This window comes from Rutilus rutilus, assembly GCF_951802725.1.
Source record: "Rutilus rutilus genome assembly, chromosome: 17".
NCBI classification, from domain to species: domain Eukaryota; kingdom Metazoa; phylum Chordata; class Actinopteri; order Cypriniformes; family Leuciscidae; genus Rutilus; species Rutilus rutilus.
The window spans coordinates 20,016,177-20,033,442 of record NC_140230.1 but is presented as its reverse complement, the minus strand read 5'-3'; the positions used below and the strand labels follow the sequence as shown (position 1 = coordinate 20,033,442).

The window sequence follows — 17,266 nt, the reverse complement described above, 5'->3', positions numbered from 1 at the left end:
TTCAAAAAATATAACGAGTAAAGAAGGCATTACTACTAATTACCATAGTTAATGTTTTTCACAGTCAGTAATTTATACTGTAACATTCTTTTATTCGTTGTTTCAAGTTTCAGTTTGTTTTAAATAACAAACCTGTTCACCCGAAGAAAAACTGGAAGTGCTATTATAAGACATCCTGTCATAGCTTTTTAGTACATAATAGCCGCATTTCCACTGTCGGGCCAGGGCTTTAAACGGGCCGTGCCGGGCTAATAGCCTCGGGCCAATAGCACCGGGCATGCGTTTCCACTGTCGGGCCAGAAGCTCCACAGCGCTTCACTAAAACACGCCCGTAACACGCCTCTCTGGGACAACGTCACACTAACCCATCATTTCACCAACAAATGGAAGTTTTATAAGAAAACTAATCAGAAATCACTGGAAACAGCGTTGAAAACAAACACGATAAAAGCGGCCGTTTGCTAGCTTTTTTTTTTGTTTGTTTGTTTGTTTAGCAGCTTCTTGAATATTTAAAACCCACGCATCGATGTTTTACCACAGGTTTACAATAAAAAGTGATACATTGATCATAATGAATTAATTTATGTAAAAATTGCACATTAGTCACTCAGAAATAAATTACTGTTAGGTCTATTTCACAAAAGAAAGAGGACACACTTACTTTTTCAGTCGCGTCTGTTTCTTTATCTGGTAACTTAGTTACAGGACATATTTACATCACATTTAGAAAAAATGATCATTTCTACAAATATATGCCATACGACCTGAGGAGCTTTAGCACTCTCTCGACTCCCATACAGATATTTTCAGTCAGAGAAACAGAGGAAGCTCCCGAAAAAAAAAAGTTACTTTATTTTTAGATAGTCCGGTTTAAAGAGACGAGACGTAGGCTATGACAGATAAAATAAAAACATGACTGTGATAGCCTTTAAGATTGGTCTGATTTTTTACTATGCGTATCTTCAAGCGTTTACTATGTTTACTATGGTAACGGCTAGCGCGCATAGTCTTTTGCATCACAAACAGAAGGCATTCAAACATGAACGCGATTTAAATTATTTTATTTTTAAGTCTTTAATCTGACAGAATCATCCGGCGCTGCCGTCTCCCAACGGTAAACTCTTCCTCTGTTGGTAACCACTCCTCTAGCCCGAGCTGGCCCGCTTTGGCCCAAGGTATTCGACGGGCCAGAAATCCTGGCCGTTGGCCCCGAGTAAGCCCCGATCAAGCCCCGGAAGTGACAGTGGAAACGCGACTGGCCCTGGCACGCACTAGCACGGCCCGGCCCTGGCCCGACAGTGGAAACGCGGCTAATGGCTACCGTAGATGCAACGTGCATTTGAAAAAGTGAGGCGCTGGAGAGCATTATTGTTTGAATGCAAAATACAGTTTCACCACTAGATGGGAGAAATTCTTACACACAGTCCCTTTAAATAAGCCATAATAGGTGAATTGATTTCATTGTATAGTATTAATACTTTTTGAACATGATTCTGTGATAACCGTGATCATTTTTGTCACTATAATAATGAAATTAAATGTTCATGCCATTTCATCTCTAGTTATGATCAACTAAGATCAACTAAAATCAACTAATTACGTGTTTTTTACAGTATAATATGCAATTTTCTATAAAAAATTTATATCTGATTCTGTTCTTTTCTCTGACACGCGTTGTTGGGTGTGGAAGGTTACTAATGTGATTTATCTGTAAATTAAATTAATGCTTTTTCAATTACTGAATTCATTGAAATAAAATGAATTCTTTGATTTGAATATTTATTTGGTAATGCGTCGTGTAGGTCTTAAATTTCAATCTTTATGGTCTTAAAATGTCTTAAAAAGGTCTTAAATTTGACTTACTGAAACCTGCAAGAACCCTGAATTATGAACCTTTATTAATTACCTGTGTCAGTGTGTTTATATTAATGCTGTTCAATCTGAAGTGGTATTGAGGAGGTAGTGGTTGCATATCTCCATTTATATACCAGAGAGAAGAGATTGTCGCAATAGAAACCCAAAGTCCAGTGGGTAGTGCCTGACTGTCATGATTACTCCATATCAAAATTTCCTGATTGGGACTTTTTGTCACAACAGATCCTCACGTTCAAAGCAAACCATAAAGGATTGCCAAATGGTGTAGCTAAAAGCAATGGACACTTAAAAACAAGTAAAGGCCTTTGATGTCACGTCACAACAATAACTATGGTATTTTGGCAGAATGTACAGGTTTGAGGGCCAATTTATTGTTTAGATTGGAGGAGGACTATTATTGTTTAACACTTATCTAGGACTATATTTAATGTTGTTGTTTAATTTAGGGCTGTTTGCCCTTCCAAAAATGTCCATTGGGTTTGCCTCCTACATTTTTATTGTTTGTTTGTTTGATATTCTTTTTTTTTTTTTTATTGTCAGAGATTTGCTATTTTATTTACTAATAGGCATCTCACATACTCCTTTCAACAAAAACACCATTTTGTAAATGTTTTTTACTGATTCATAACTAAAATAAAATGTGGCATTTGTAAATTTGCAAGAAACAGGAACATCACACAAAATGTTCTCAGAAATAATAAAAGTTTCTCATTTATTCTAAATAAATATCCACTGTTACACAAAAAAAGAGAGAATTTGCAAATGTGAAGGACATCGGATGTTGCATAGTGTAATTTATGAGACTGTATCAAACTTTTTTTTTTTTTTTGCTTTAGTGTAAGGCATGGTAGATTGAATGAATGGAGGAAAACGTGTCAAATATGTCAAATTTTGAAGTTCATGAGTAATTCTGTAGTTCTGTTAATAACAAAGTAAGAAGTCTTTGAAGCATCTAATTTCTCTTGATGAAGGATTCGTACAGGGAGGTGAGCTGGTCCTTCAGGTCCTGTGCGTAGGGGTCCAGCTTTTCCTTCAGGTCTTCAGCGTAGGGTGTGAGACTCTGCTGGACCATCTGGGCTCTCTCTCTAATCTGGGCCTGAAGATCCTCAGCCAGAGGGGTCACGGTCTTCTGGAACTCCTGCAGACGCTGGTCAACCTTCTCCTTGAGTTCAGCAGTGTAGGGCTCCAGCTGAGCCTGCAGATCCTTCACGCTCTGCTCCAGTTTTCCTCTCAGCTTCTCACTCTTCTGGAGCAGAGTGGCCTTCAGGGTCTCAGAATCCAGGGATTCTGCATATGGAGTCATGGCTGTCCTGAGCTCCTCCACTCTCTGCTGGATCTGGCTCTTGAGGTTGTCAGCATAGGGCTCCAGCTGGTCTCTCACAGTGATCAGGTCCTGGCCCAAACGCTCCCTCAACACTTCAGTCTCTTTGGTGATTCTGGTCATCAGCTCTTCAGCCAGAGGATCCATCTGTTTCTTGAGGGTGACGGCATATTCACTGGCCATATCGGCACTCTGGGTCAGTCTAGCACTGTTAAATGGAGAAGGACATTTGAGTTTCATATCAGGGCATAAGAAATAGTCTAAATAACAGTGTCCTGCAGGTAAATATTCTTGACTTACTTGACGTCCTGTCCCAGTTGGGAAGACCTGATCATCTTGACGGTTTCCTCTGCGGTTTGTGTTGCCTTTGAAACATAGCTCCAGAATGCATCAGTCAGCTGCTCCAGCTGTGGCTTGGGCTCATCAGCAGAGAATAGGTTGGCCTGGCAACCTGTTGATGGAGCATTTCAGTTTGATCACATGGTATTGTTGATAGATTCTGTCAATTTATCAAGCCTTAACACATTTTCATAATAGTGATTTTCTCTGAATTTCTCACCTGTAAATACAGCAAGTGCAAGAACCACAAGAACCTTCATGATGTTCAGTTTTAGTCTATAAGTAAAAAAAAAAAAAAAAAACACTTTTAATGAATGTCTCTGTCTTTTACATAAATGTAAATAGTGCTCTATTTTGAATTGACTAAAATGTGTAAAAGTTCTTACCTGTGTCAGTGTGTTTTAATTGACGCTGTCCTGTCTGAAGAACAAGTGTGAAGGTTGCTGTTTCACATCTGTATTTATATAGCATAGGGAGGTGATTGCCATAGTCGAAACCCAAAGTCCAGTGGGTAGTGCCTTGCTGTCATTACTCCACATCATAATGCCCTGACTGTACCTTCAACCACACAGACTTTCAGATTCAGAACAGATAATGGTTTACAGTGGAACTTTGTCTTTAAAATAAGTAATACATTTTTTGATGAAGTTTTAAATGGGCCAAAATGAAAATACATAAAATGTTTATATGGCTTAGCACTTAACATTACACAGAAGTCATTAAAGGGAAGTTTAACTAAAATTCCCCTACTCCTTAAAACAAACAAGAAAAGTGTACATAATGGAAACATGAATTTAATTAAAATCTTATAGCCTAAACTGAGTTATCCAGAAAAATCCAATTATTTAAGGTCCATATTAGATACTAAACCCAGACAGAGCCCCACATTTGAACATTTGACCTAATAAAACAACAAATGATAAAGACGTTCTGCACACCCTGATAAGATCTGACACATCACCCAAAGCCTCTTGATTCTGTGTCTGCTGGTATTAAGTATTTTTACTCTTCTCATTTAGCTTTAAATTCTTGGAGTTAACTTTATTAACAATGATAATGATTTGCTATTTATTAAGTAATACATAGAGTGTTTCAAAGGAAATAGTCTCCACATAAACTGATTCTGTATCCCATGGAACTGTCATAATCCCAACTCCAGGGATAAAAGAACAGAAAGCTGTATAATTATTCAATAACAATATTTGTCTGGTTAAACTACAGGAAAAAAATTTGTCACTATCATATAATTCATTTTCACTAAAGTTGATGAGAAGTAGGCCTACCTATAATCTAATTTGAATGAGAGATGAGTGGATTAATGCATTTCTCACCACTAGATAGCACTGCCACTACTAGTGAAGCTATATGGGTTAGTTAACCCTTTATGAAGATTTTTATTTATTTATAATTGTTTACATTAACCCTCTGGGGTCCTTCGTTTAAAGGTATAGCGGAGGATCTTTCCGAATTTTAGATAAGAACCGCCCTCTCCACTTTTTGAAAAAAATGCACATGCGCAACACTCTACCTGCTCCCGAGAGGGAACGCCTATTAAACGTGTGCGAGGTTCTCCTCGTGCACGCTCTGTTTACAAGTTGCTGTCGGCATCGCTCATACAAGATTACTTTCCAAAAGAAGATTTGCACTTTTTCTCCAAATAGCATGCCAAACTTTACCTGTCGAGTAGAAACTTCGCGACTGAGGCATCAGTGGGAAGCCCAACCTGTGTTTTCAGCGCACGCCATCGTGTGAAACAATCTCCCAAAAACACTCTGATCTTGTTTCTCTCTTCTGAGGCCTTTCTCTTCTTCTCATACAGTTCGTACAAACTTTTTCTCTTGCAACCCTCAGACATTTTCAAAGGACCCGGTGAAACGGCGAGCTTCAATGAATGGCTTAGCTCTAGCTCACCACACATAAACACCTGAAAGTGCGCATGCGCAGAAAGCGAAAACTAAGGGACGAGCACGTACGACGGCCTTACGTAAACATATCTCCAGAATGATTGACACTTAGGTGGACCAATAGTTTACACTACCCACCCGGAAAAAGAAAATCCTCCGCTATACCTTTAACAGTCACACTCAGGACCTTCGGGTCCAATTGGACCCGGAGGGCGGGATTAATATATATATATAAAAAATCATATATATTTTTTTTTACTTGTTTTTTATCATATTTTTTCTTTTCTTTTTTTGGTGTTTTGAGATAATTTTATGATTTTAATTAATATTTATTCAATAATTATGACCCATTTTTTCCCATTGAATATAATAGACATTTTTTATATATTTATTTTTATTTTATTTTTTTATTAAAAAAATGTGTGTGTGTGTGTGTGTTTTTTTTTGTACTCTTGATGTTTTAGAGATTCACCCCTTCACTGTTGAGTCCTTTTTTTCTGCATCCTGGCTGATTTGTAGATTGTATGCACAAAAAAATTCTGTGTTTTCATATTTTTGACAATTTCCCATTCATTTCCTATGGGGGTAATTTTTGACCAAAGAGCAGAAGTGTGACGTGCTTGGATCATGACCCCAATATTTTTTGTGTGTTCACATACCTAATACCATAAAAGTCACCAAGTTTCGGAAAATTCCGATGAAGCTGTGATTTTAAAAAATTCAAAACAGATTTTTGTAATCTGAATTTATTAGTGTGTATGTGTATAAAAGTGTGTTTGTGTGTGTGTGTGTGTGTGTGTGTGTGTGTGGATGTGTCTGTTTTGCACTCTTGATGTTTTATAGATTAACCCCTTCACTGTTGTGTGCTTTTTTTCTGGATCGTGGCTGATTTGTAGATTGTACGCACAAAAAAACTCTGCATTTTCACATTTTTGCCAATTTCCCATTCATTTCCTATGGCGGGTCCATTTGGACCCGAAGGTCCTGAGTGTGACTATTTTTTTTACAACCACTTAGACTATTCAAATCCTGTCCCCAATTTTTTTGGGTGTTCATATACCAAGTACCAACAAAGTCACCAAATCTCGGACCATTCCAATGAAGCTATGATTTTTAACATTTTTTTATTTAAACGCTTCGGGTCCATTTGGACCCGAAGGACCCCAGAGGGTTAATAACAATCTCATCACTTCCTGCAAGGAGCAAAGCATTTATCATCTGCAAAGAGTACATCAGCATTTATTAAAAATCAAACCTGAAGTGAAAAGTCAACCTCAAATGAAACAGTTGTAGAAGTTTTTTTCACATTTATTTAAAATATTATATCATATTTAAAATATTGCATTTTTAATAGTCAAAATTATTGAAGGATCACAATAAATCCCACTCATAAAATGCCACTGGTCCAAGGAGGCAAGGGAGGCTGAGCCTCTTCAAATGTGATGTGATAAAATTAACTGTTGTTTTTAACCAGTCACTTATTATACACATTGTATTATAAAACATAATGTTCTGGTTTCACAGACAGGGTTTAGACTAAACCAGGATTAGGCCTCAGTTCATTTGAAGCATTTAAGTAGCTTTTATAAATGTGCCTTATAAAAAAAAACATAACTGATGTGCATCTTGAGGTAAAACTATGGCACAGACATATTTTCAGATATGTCAGTGCAAGTTCTTTTTAGTTAAAATAGCTCAAACATGCATTTTATTCTAGGACTAGAAGCCATGTCTGTGAAACCGGGGGAATGTATTTTATTCGAATATTTTTGCACGCTCATTCAGTACAAGATGACCACTAAGGTCCACAACACATAGTCTATCATAATCAGAAGTGTAAGCAATAAGCAATTTTTTTTTTTTTTTTTTTTTTTTTGGACATGGCAATCTTCTACAAATCAGTGACAAATAATAAAATATGGCAGATTTGTTATTGTTTGCAATAATAATGAAATATGCTAGAAACTATATAATAAATGAAATATATTTCAAAAATATGAAAACTCAAAAGTAACTCTGCAGATTAAATCTGGGACTAAAGGTCTTCAGTATGCAGCAAAAGATTTTTTCATTTCCTGCAGGTTTTGGTCCACATTCTCCTTGAGTTCAGCAGTGTAGGGCTCCAGCTGAGCCTGCAGCTCCTTCATGCTCTGCTCCAGGTTTCCTCTCAGCTCCTCACTCTTCTGGAGCAGAGTGGCCTTCAGGGTCTCAGAATCCAGGGATTCTGCATATGGAGTCATGGCTATCTTGAACTCTTCCACTCTCTGCTGGATCTGGCTCTTAAGGTTGTCAGCATAGGGCTCCAGTTTGTCTCTCAGGGTGTTCAGGTCCTGGCCCAAACGCTCCCTCAACACCTCAGTCTCCTCTGTGATTTTGGTCATCATATCTTCAGATGGAGGAGTCTGTGTTAGTCTAGTGTGGGGATGTGGAGGGGAAATGTGTAATTTATGTCTGGTAACAGAAAAAAATTCTAATTATACTAAAAATAATATTGCTGGTAAATATGACTTACTTGACTTCCTGTCCCAGCTGGGATGTCCTTATCATCTGTGAAGTTTCATCAGTAGTATGCACTGCTTGGGCAATATAGTTCCAGAATGAATTTATTAAGTGTTCCAGATGTGGATTTGGCTTCTCTTCATTAGATTTGTTGGCTTTGCAACCTGTTGTGGGAATTGAAAATATCAGATGATTCAAAAGTAATTTTAGAGGTAAACAAAAATATAAAATTTGTGTACAGAGGAGAGAAAGCCTTACAGGTTTGGAATAGCATATTTTTTAAACATATTTTCTTATAATTTAGCTTCTTCAAACAGTCTAGAAGTAGGATGTTCCTTCAAAACTATAGTCAAGCTTCTACTCACAAGCCTAGATCAAAAGTGTTTTAAGATCACAAGAAACAAATGTATTATGTATCCAAAATTTTGACAGGTAGAACATGATGTATTATGTTTAATCCACTAGGAACATTAATGTAAGTTAAATGTATTTAACATCCTGTTTGGAACCTTTTTTTCTTCTTCTTTAAGTACTTTATATCAAAGGTTATAACTCTAACCTGTAAAAACAGCCAATGCAAGAATCACAAGAGCCTTCATCGTTTTCAGGGCTTAGCCTGTAAAATAACACATTTTCCATTTAAACAATCTAATATAATGTAGAACATTTTTATATAAAACTAGTTTTAAACTGGTATATAGTAAATGTATCTTCTTACCTTTGTCAGTATGATTTAATTTACACTGTCCAGTGTGAATAGCAAATGTGGTGATGACTGTTTTATATCTGTATTTAAATAGTATTGGGAATGTATTTTAATCTCCAGTGGATGTTTTTATCTAGATAAGTTGTGACTACACACTCTGTGTGACAAGATGTGCAGATCTGGACATCCTTTGAAAGGACCAGGTCCAAGAGTTACTGCGTACACCTGCGTCAGCACTGATAATGGAGTAAAGACATTAACATAATGTATGATCTATCATTATTACAGCTAGAAGTGACTGGAAAAGGTCAATTTTTGGAAAGTTCTCAACCTTATCTAATCTTTATTATGTGTTACAAGAAATCAGTTGAGATGACCTTTATCTTTTCTGCGTGCCATATATGTTATAGAGTTGCTTTATTTAAATAATCTTTTGTCACTTGTACAGACTTTTAGAATTGTTTTATTAATCTGTCTGTGTATTATATATAGTGTCAAATGCCACACTTCTCATGGGTAGATAACAAGGCCATTTATAACTCCTGTTTTTTCTGATGATTTTATTAAAAAGTATGTCATATTAGCCTTGTGTATTTTCTGAGGGCTACTTAAGTAGATTAAACATTTTTGTATTTTGAATGATAATTCAGCTATGCGTATCTACATTACTGGACATAATATTTAGAAACATTGTTAATAAATGGCTGGTGTTTTATTGTTGATAAATAAGACAAATGATACACTTAGCATTTATAAATTTGCCAGAAGCAACACATTTTCTGTCAGAGGTAACAAAGAGATGCTAAACTGAAATAAATACACAATAGTTTTTACAGAAAGAGAGAAATATTTCTGCATCTATGTAGAGGAATGGTTAAGATGTAAACAACAGGATTTTAGCAAAAAATCACTTATATATTAGCGTTTGGCCTATCAACTGTAAGATATCTTGTTGATGCCTAATAGTATGATTTAGGTCATGGTTATGGGAGATATGTGGGATTTTGGAGTCACAATTCTCATTGAAGGAAAAACAGTTCTGTTGGTGACAAAGTCAGAAGTCTTTGAAGCATCTAATTTCTCTTGATGAAGGACTCATACAGGGAGGTGAGCTGGTCCTTCAGGTCTTGTGCGTAGGGGTCCAGATTTTCCTTCAGATCTTCAGAGTAGGGTATGAGACTCTGCTGGACCATCTGGGATCTTTCTCTAATCTGGGCTTGAAGATCCTCAGCCAGAGGGGTCACGGTCTTCTGGAACTCCTGCAGACGCTGGTCAACCTTCTCCTTGAGTTCAGCAGTGTAGGGCTCCAGCTGAGCCTGCAGCTCCTTCACGCTCTGCTCCAGGTTTCCTCTCAGCTCCTCACTCTTCTGGAGCAGAGTGGCCTTCAGGGTCTCAGAATCCAGGGATTCTGCATATGGAGTCATGGCTGTCCTGAGCTCCTCCACTCTCTGCTGGATCTGGCTCTTGAGGTTGTCAGCATAGGGCTCCAGCTGGTCTCTCACAGTGATCAGGTCCTGGCTCAAACGCTCCCTCAACACTTCAGTCTCTTTGGTGATTCTGGTCATCAGCTCTTCAGCCAGAGGATCCATCTGTTTCTTGAGGGTGACAGCATATTCACTGGCCATATCGGCACTCTGGGTCAGTCTAGCACTGTTAAATGGAGAAGGACATTTGAGTTTCAAATCAGGGCATAAGAAATAGTCTAAATAACAGTGTCCTGCAGGTAAATATTCTTATTCTTGACTTATTCTTGACTTACTTGACGTCCTGTCCCAGTTGGGAAGACCTGATCATCTTGACGGTTTCCTCTGCAGTTTGTGTTGCCTTTGAAACATAGCTCCAGAATGCATCAGTCAGCTGCTCCAGCTGTGGCTTGGGCTCATCAGCAGAGAATAGGTTGGCCTGGCAACCTGTTGATGGAGCATTTCAGTTTGATCACATGGTATTGTTGATAGATTCTGTCAATTTATCAAGCCTTAAAACATTTTCATATAGTAATTTTCTCTGAATTTCTCACCTGTAAACACAGCAAGTGCAAGAACCACAAGAACCTTCATGATGTTCAGTTTTAGTCTATAAGTAAACAAAAACAAACACTTTTAATGAATGTCTCTGTTTTTTGCATAAATGTAAATAGTGCTCTATTTTGAATTGACTAAAAAGTGTTAAAGTTCTTACCTGTGTCAGTGTGTTTTAATTAACGCTGTCCTGTCTGAAGAACAAGTGTGAAGGTTGCTGTTTCACATCTGTATTTATATAGCATAGGGAGGTGATTGCCATAGTGGAAACCCAAAGTCCAGTGGGTAGTGCCTTGCTGTCATTACTCCACATCATAATGCCCTGACTGTACCTTCAACCACACAGACTTTCAGATTCAGCACAGATAATGGTAACAGTGGAACTTTGTCTTTAAAAGAAGTAATACATTTTTTTATGAAGTTTTAAATGGGCTAAAATGAAAATACATAAAATGTTTATATGGCTTAGCACTTAACATTACACAGAAGTCATTAAAGGGAAGTTTAACTAGAATTCCCCTACTCCCTAAAACAAACAAGAAAAGTGTACATAATGGAAACATGAATTTAATTAAAATCTTATAGCCTAAACTGAGTTATCCAGAAAAATCCATTATTTTCATTTACTACAAAGAGCCGTAGTTAACTGACAAGCTGAGCCATATCGCATTAATATCGCGGACGTATCGCCAGCGATAATTAATGCGATATGGCTCAGCTTGTCAGTTAACTACGGCTCTTTGTAGTAAATGCCGCTCCATCTGAAAGCAGGTGATGGCGATTTACTACTAATCAAGGAACCGGCTTTACTGACGAGATGCGCATAACAATCTCATGCGATTTATCGTGCAGCCCTACCGCAATTTAATTTTACAGTATGATGCCCTTACCACAATTTAATTTTACAGTAAGATGCCCTTACTGTAATTTAATTTTACAGTATGATGCCCTTACCGCAATTTAATTTTACAGTTACCGCCCACTCGAAGAACGCCGCAATGCAGCATCTCCCCGTTCATTCGACCAGAGTGCTAGCTACAGAGCCACCACACAGAACACTGTCTGTCCCATTCAAAATAAACATGATGAACGGACCGTTTCTTCATGGTTTGGTCCCCGGGTCCTCGAACGTAAGCGACCAGAACCCAGACTTCATTCTACCCGTCAATCCACGCGAAAGCATGGGAATTGATACCAGGGGTTTCAGAATGGGTGCTAAAGACGGTGAAACAGGGCTACTCGCTGCAATTCGCTCGCAGACCACCGTGCTTCACAGCACGGGTCGAAACGTCAGTGAATCAAGAAGTAGCACACCTACTTCGCGCCGAGATAGTGAATTTGCTCAGAAAAGGGAATGCGTTCCTTTAGCCCAGAGCGAGTCAGGGTTTTACAGCCGTTATTTCTTAGTACCAAAGAAAGACGGCGGACTCCGCCCTATATTAGATCTCAGACGCTTGAACAAAGCGCTGATGATACGCCCGTTCAAAATGATCACGACCAGACAAATCCTCGCTCGAATCCGACCGGGGGACTGGTTTATATCAGTGGATCTGAAAGATGCTTATTTTCAGATCCAAATAGCAGCCCGTCACAGGCCATTCTTGAGATTCGCCTTCGAGGGCCAGGCTTATCAGTACACCGTCCTTCCCTTCTGCCTGTCTTTAGCACCTTGTACATTTACAAAGTGCATGGACACGGTGCTCGCGCACCCAATGGGGCGTGAGAGTCCTGAATTATCTGGACGACTGGCTAATATTAACCCAGTCGAAGGAGGAACTGGTGACACACAAGACATTACTGTTGGCCCATCTGGATCAGCTGGGCCTCAGAGTCAACTGGGCCAAGAGATTTTTATCCCCCAGTCAGGAAATATCCTTTCTGGGGATAGATTTGGACTCCAGGTCTATGATAGCGCGCCTGACGCGGGAGCGCGCGGTGGCAATTCAGCGCTTTGCAGCAACATTCACTGTGGGGAAAAATCTTCCCCTCAGAATGTTTCAGAGGATGATGGGTCTCATGGCCTCAGCCTCGAAGGTGCTTCCGCTGGGTCTGCTACACATGCGCCCTTTTCAACTGTGGCTGAAACAGCGCGTACCAGCGAATGCGTGGAAGACAGGTTCACTCCGTCTCACGACAAATCAGACATGCGTTGCAGCTCTGAAACCGGGGATGAGAACCGGCTGGTACCAGACCGATGTGAACTTGGGCGCCGCCTCTCAAATCAAAGTCATCTCGACAGACGCCTTCAACACGGGTTGGGGCGCCCTGTACGAAGGGAGACCTTCTATGGGCCTGTGGTCAGATGCGGAAAAGCGTCTACACATAAACTGTCTGGAGATGAAAGCGGTCCCTTCAGTTCTTTCTCCCTGTGCTAAAGAACCACCACGTTCTGGTCAGAACAGACAACACCTCGGTGGTGTCGTATATAAATCGCCAGGGCGGCCTCAAGTCCCGGGGCCTTCTTGCACTAGCAAGACGCCTCCTCATATGGGGCCAGCACAACCTGGGCTCGTTGAGAGCGGCGCATGTGCCGGGCGTCCTGAACGTGGGCCCAGATATGTTATCCAGGGCCAAGCTCTCCCCAGGAGAATGGGCTCTGCATCCCAAGACAGTGCAAAATATCTGGGACATTTTCGGCAAAGCAGAGGTAGACCTATTCGTGTCACAGACCAACGCTCACTGCCCAATGTTCTTTTCAAAAGAAAGGGACGCGCTGCCCCGAAATTGGCCCAAGCGCCCTCTCTATGCGTTTCCCCCGGTCGCCTTGTTACCACAGGTAATCAAGCGAATCAGGGAAACCAGATGCTCAATACTCCTGATAGCCCCGCTATGGGAGAATCAAGTATGGTTCCCAGAACTGATGGAACTGGGGAACACAGCTCCATAGCCGATTCCGCTGAGGAAGGACCTGCTGCCCCAGGCCCAGGGTGCAGTTTGGCACCCGTACCCCGAGCTGTGGGCCCTACATGTGTGGGCGATCAACCATCACCATTTCACCTTCCAAAGGGAGTGCTGAGCACGATAACACAGGCTAGAGCTCCGTCTACGAGACGGCTCTATGCGTCTAAATGGTCAGTGTTCGCTGAATGGTGTTCAGCTCATGACTTTAACCCGCTAAGTGGTGAGGTAGCGGTGGTACTTTCTTTCCTGCAAGAGCTGCGTGACAGCGGTAGAACCCCATCCATGCTCAAAGTGTATGTGGCGGCTATAGCGGCTTTCGCGAAGCCCGCGAACGGCCAGTCACTGGGAAAGAACGACCTCATAATCTGTTTCCTCAGGGGTGCTAGGAGGCTGAACCCTCCTCGACCACCCTTGGTTCCAGCGTGGGACCTTTCCACGGTCCTTGAGGCCATGAAAGGCAAACCATTCGAACCATTACATGCGGTGGAACTAAAGTACCTATCCTTCAAAACCGCTTTTCTGCTGGCGCTTGCCTCAGTAAAGCGAGTGGGCGACCTGCACGCACTCTAAAGTTGTCCTCAAACCAAGGCATGGTTACGTCCCGAAGGTGCTTACGACTCCGTTCAGAGCGCAAGTTATTTCCCTTTCGGCACTCCCTGCATCCGACAGTGAGGCTGGGGTTAACCTCCTTTGCTCAGTGAGGGCTTTAAGGATTTAAGTGCAATGCTCTGCCGCCTATAGGCAAACAGAGCAGCTTTTCGTTTCGTTCGGTGGCCGCGTCAAGGGGCTGGCCATCTCGAAACAGACCCTGTCCAGATGGATAGTGGATGCAATCGCGTCAGCCTATGCCTCCAAGGGCCTGGATTGTCCCTTGGGGGTTAGGGCCCACTCGACTAGAGGTATGGCCTCGTCGTGGGCATGGACAAGTGGGGTGTCACTTCATGATATTTGTATGGCAGCAGACTGGGCCTCGCTGTCTACATTCATAAGGTTTTATAACCTAGAAGTGCCTGCCTTACAGGTCAGACCCCAGGCCATCTCAGTTTGATTAGACTGTTGATGTGCTGCAACGTCCTGTGGGCTTATGCAGTTATAGGTTTTGGTACTGCCATAACTGTGTATATGCGCGCGCACCTATCACATCTACCGAGTCGTTCCTCCCCGCCTACCGCTCTGTGTGTTTACCACTGATATGAGCCTCGGGCACTCTGCCCTTGGGACATTAGTGTTGGAAATTTCGCACACACGGCGTTTTACATGGGGTTCCCGTAGCGTAAACTAAACTTACGCAACACGAGAGTACTCTCGTAAGAGAACGACACTCGGTTACTAATGAGTGTTGCGTACGCTGCCGTGCTTGTGCTACATTATGGTTTTGCTTCACCCGACTGAAATCATTGTGCAACATCAGCGGTGGGTATTTATAGGCTTGTAGCCACGCCCATTCTGGCGGGCCATGACGTAGCGCGGGGAGGCTTCCCATTGGCGCTGGCGTCATGCCCAGATGCGCTGATAGGTTGCAGGAGTTGCTGCAGAGCAGCCAATAGGCGCGCGAGCTGCCTCGCCTAGGTCTGCCTGCTGCAGCAAATGCGTTTTACATTTTGGAAAATTAAGAATAATTTTCTGGCTTCAGTATTCTCGAGAAAAGGAGTTTTCCTATAGCGTAAGCTAAACTTACGCAACACTCATTCCCTCTCTATAAAGGGAACGAGGTAATGTAAGTAACCGAGTGTCATTTTCGCGAGCCTGCATAATTCGGCACTGAATAAAAACGCCTGTGTTCTCCAGAGCGCGAAAACAAATAAGCACAAATATGCACTGGAGCGTTTGGCAAATCTGTTTCGACAATATATTCTAACAGTATCAATCGAGGCTGCTCTTGCTTGCGTTTGAGGGTGCATAGCACCTCCATAGAACCGAGCCTGGGGCAGAGAGAGAGAGTGCCTTTGAGAAAACGCGCTAGGCCTAACTTACTTCAAAACAGCACACATTAACTGACGAGTAAAATATGCTATAACTGGTTGTAAAAAAGACGGAAAACCATTGTTTGTGTAAATATTAGATTGGGTCCATCTACTGGAAAAGGCAGTCAGTCAATTTTATGGCATTTTAATGGGATATGAAAGCGGCAGTTTCATTAAAGTAAAATTAAGTAAAGTTCCTTTAGACTGTCCTGTTAGCTGTTATTAAAAGCCTATTCGATTTCATTATTTACTTTCTTCATAAATGTAGCTACATTTAATTGATATTGGTAATGGTTTACTTTGTAAAAGTAACTTATAAAATAAATTTGTTCAGTAAAAAGTACTTACCTCAGAAAAAACCCCAGCTGGCAGCGATCCACTCTCTCTCAGCAGGGACGTCCGTTATGAGCGCGCACTCAACACGTGACGTCACACAAACCTCAGTTTACATTCTGCCAGGTTGTTGCGTGGGCTTTGCATGCGAGCAACAATTTAAATTTTGTGAGGTGTAAGCAAAGTTTATATATATATATATATTTTGTTTTTCATTGTTATTGGAGAAAATGCTAATTACTCTGGTCTCTCACTAAGAACTCATTTTAAATCCTTCCATCCAAGTTTTTTTTTTTTTACTTTTAAACATCCAGTCTGTGCATAGCTTAAAAATTAGAATGTAGATTCATGATTTTCATCTGCAGAACAAGATGGGGGAAAAAAACTATAAAACATTATCATATGATATTTAAATATGCCTAAAACATATGCATATACACACTTCAAGAAATCTGTCTTCTTCAATTACAGTAGCACTACTGCTTTCGCGTAAACGGTAAAGTACTGCAAATTCCCATATACAGTAAGTAACAGTAAATTTCATAAAAATACCCACAATGCAGTGTATATACTACAGTAGTTAACTGTAGAGCTGAAGATCTTTGCCCGAACCCGACGGGACCCGTCGGGACCCGACGGGTTTGGTCGGGTTCGGACTTAATTTCTATTATTTTACACGGGCTCGGGCCGGGCTCGGGCTCGCGCTTCGGGTTGCGTGGTAAATGAGCGGTCAGGTGATGTGTTTAGATTAGCGTGAAAATGGATATTGAGGAGGTGAAATGGAGGCTGGTCTCTGGAGGACTTATTTTATTTCTTTGTTCCAACTTCCAAGTGGCCTCTAGCCTCCGTTAGTCATGAATAAATGATGTTCAAATTTTTATAAATTACTCCTTTTTTTATGAAAGACAAAGGTGCTGTGTGCGTGCGTCTCTTTCTTTCTTTCTCTCCCTTTTCCGCCGAGTGGTGCGTGTGCCGGCTCGCGGTGTGAAGCGCGTGTCCGCGCTAGTCTCCGACACTCTTATCACTGCTGATAGACGGCCTTTTGGACAGTCGGGCTGTAAACGGGTTCGGGCTTTTAAAAAGCTGTCAATCAAAATGTACTTGTCGGGCTCGGGCCAAACTCTGTCGGGCTCGGGCCTTTTCGGGCCGAACTTTTAAGGCCCGATTACAGCTCTAGTTAACTGTAGATAATATAAATGGTATTTTACTGGGCTTTTTTGAGGTAAGTAACTGTAAAATTACGGCAAAGTCTAACAGTGTGGTGTGTGAAATGATTCGCGCAAACATGAAAGCATTGATGTTGATCGTGGGGAAAATTCCCTTCGAAAACAAACTCAGCCACTGCGTCTTAAGCGGTTCGGATTTAGGAACATCGACTGCTGTGTTCGTTATTACACCCAAGAACA

At 41.0% G+C, this 17,266-nt stretch overlaps 3 protein-coding genes across 4 annotated transcripts; all 3 read right to left on the bottom strand.

The window, feature by feature from the left end:
- Positions 1-2,570: 2,570 nt before the first annotated feature.
- Positions 2,571-3,965, bottom strand: LOC311275851 (uncharacterized protein). The gene is made up of 4 exons (XM_084385117.1): positions 3,922-3,965; positions 3,756-3,811; positions 3,497-3,647; positions 2,571-3,404 (listed from the first exon to the last, which is right to left on the bottom strand). Exons 2-4 carry the CDS (start codon positions 3,793-3,795, stop codon positions 2,828-2,830), a joined length of 768 nt encoding a protein of 255 aa, XP_084241243.1. The 5' UTR covers positions 3,796-3,811; positions 3,922-3,965; the 3' UTR covers positions 2,571-2,827.
- A 3,223-nt stretch (positions 3,966-7,188) lies between these two features.
- LOC311275852 (uncharacterized protein) lies at positions 7,189-8,687 on the bottom strand. The gene is made up of 4 exons (XM_084385118.1): positions 8,657-8,687; positions 8,498-8,554; positions 7,952-8,102; positions 7,189-7,851 (listed from the first exon to the last, which is right to left on the bottom strand). The coding sequence occupies exons 2-4, from the start codon at positions 8,535-8,537 to the stop codon at positions 7,485-7,487; spliced, it is 558 nt and encodes a 185-aa protein (XP_084241244.1). The 5' UTR covers positions 8,538-8,554; positions 8,657-8,687; the 3' UTR covers positions 7,189-7,484.
- A 695-nt stretch (positions 8,688-9,382) lies between these two features.
- LOC311276530 (uncharacterized protein) lies at positions 9,383-10,978 on the bottom strand (the record flags this gene model as incomplete). Of its 2 annotated transcripts, none has more annotated exons than XM_084386231.1 (4): positions 9,383-10,294; positions 10,404-10,554; positions 10,662-10,740; positions 10,847-10,978. In XM_084386231.1, 4 exons carry the CDS (start codon positions 10,976-10,978, stop codon positions 9,718-9,720), a joined length of 939 nt encoding a protein of 312 aa, XP_084242357.1. In that variant the 3' UTR covers positions 9,383-9,717. The 2 variants fall into 2 exon arrangements, with proteins under 2 accessions (XP_084242357.1, XP_084242356.1); XM_084386230.1 differs by having other exon boundaries at positions 10,662-10,717; positions 10,823-10,862.
- Between the last annotated feature and the right edge of the window lie 6,288 nt (positions 10,979-17,266).

What these genes read in the sequence shown, in the direction of transcription:
- LOC311275851 (XM_084385117.1), bottom strand. Translation starts at nt 3,795, where the DNA reads ATGAAGGTTCTTGTGGTTCTTGCACTTGCTGTATTTACAG. An exon ending in TGCACTTGCTGTATTTACAG is followed by an intron (nt 3,648 to 3,755) that starts GTGAGAAATTCA and finishes CTCCATCAACAG; the next exon opens with GTTGCCAGGCCAACCTATTC. An exon ending in CAACTGGGACAGGACGTCAA is followed by an intron (nt 3,405 to 3,496) that starts GTAAGTCAAGAA and finishes TCCATTTAACAG; the next exon opens with TGCTAGACTGACCCAGAGTG.
- LOC311275852 (XM_084385118.1), bottom strand. Translation starts at nt 8,537, where the DNA reads ATGAAGGCTCTTGTGATTCTTGCATTGGCTGTTTTTACAG. An exon ending in TGCATTGGCTGTTTTTACAG is followed by an intron (nt 8,103 to 8,497) that starts GTTAGAGTTATA and finishes TTCCCACAACAG; the next exon opens with GTTGCAAAGCCAACAAATCT. An exon ending in CAGCTGGGACAGGAAGTCAA is followed by an intron (nt 7,852 to 7,951) that starts GTAAGTCATATT and finishes TCCCCACACTAG; the next exon opens with ACTAACACAGACTCCTCCAT.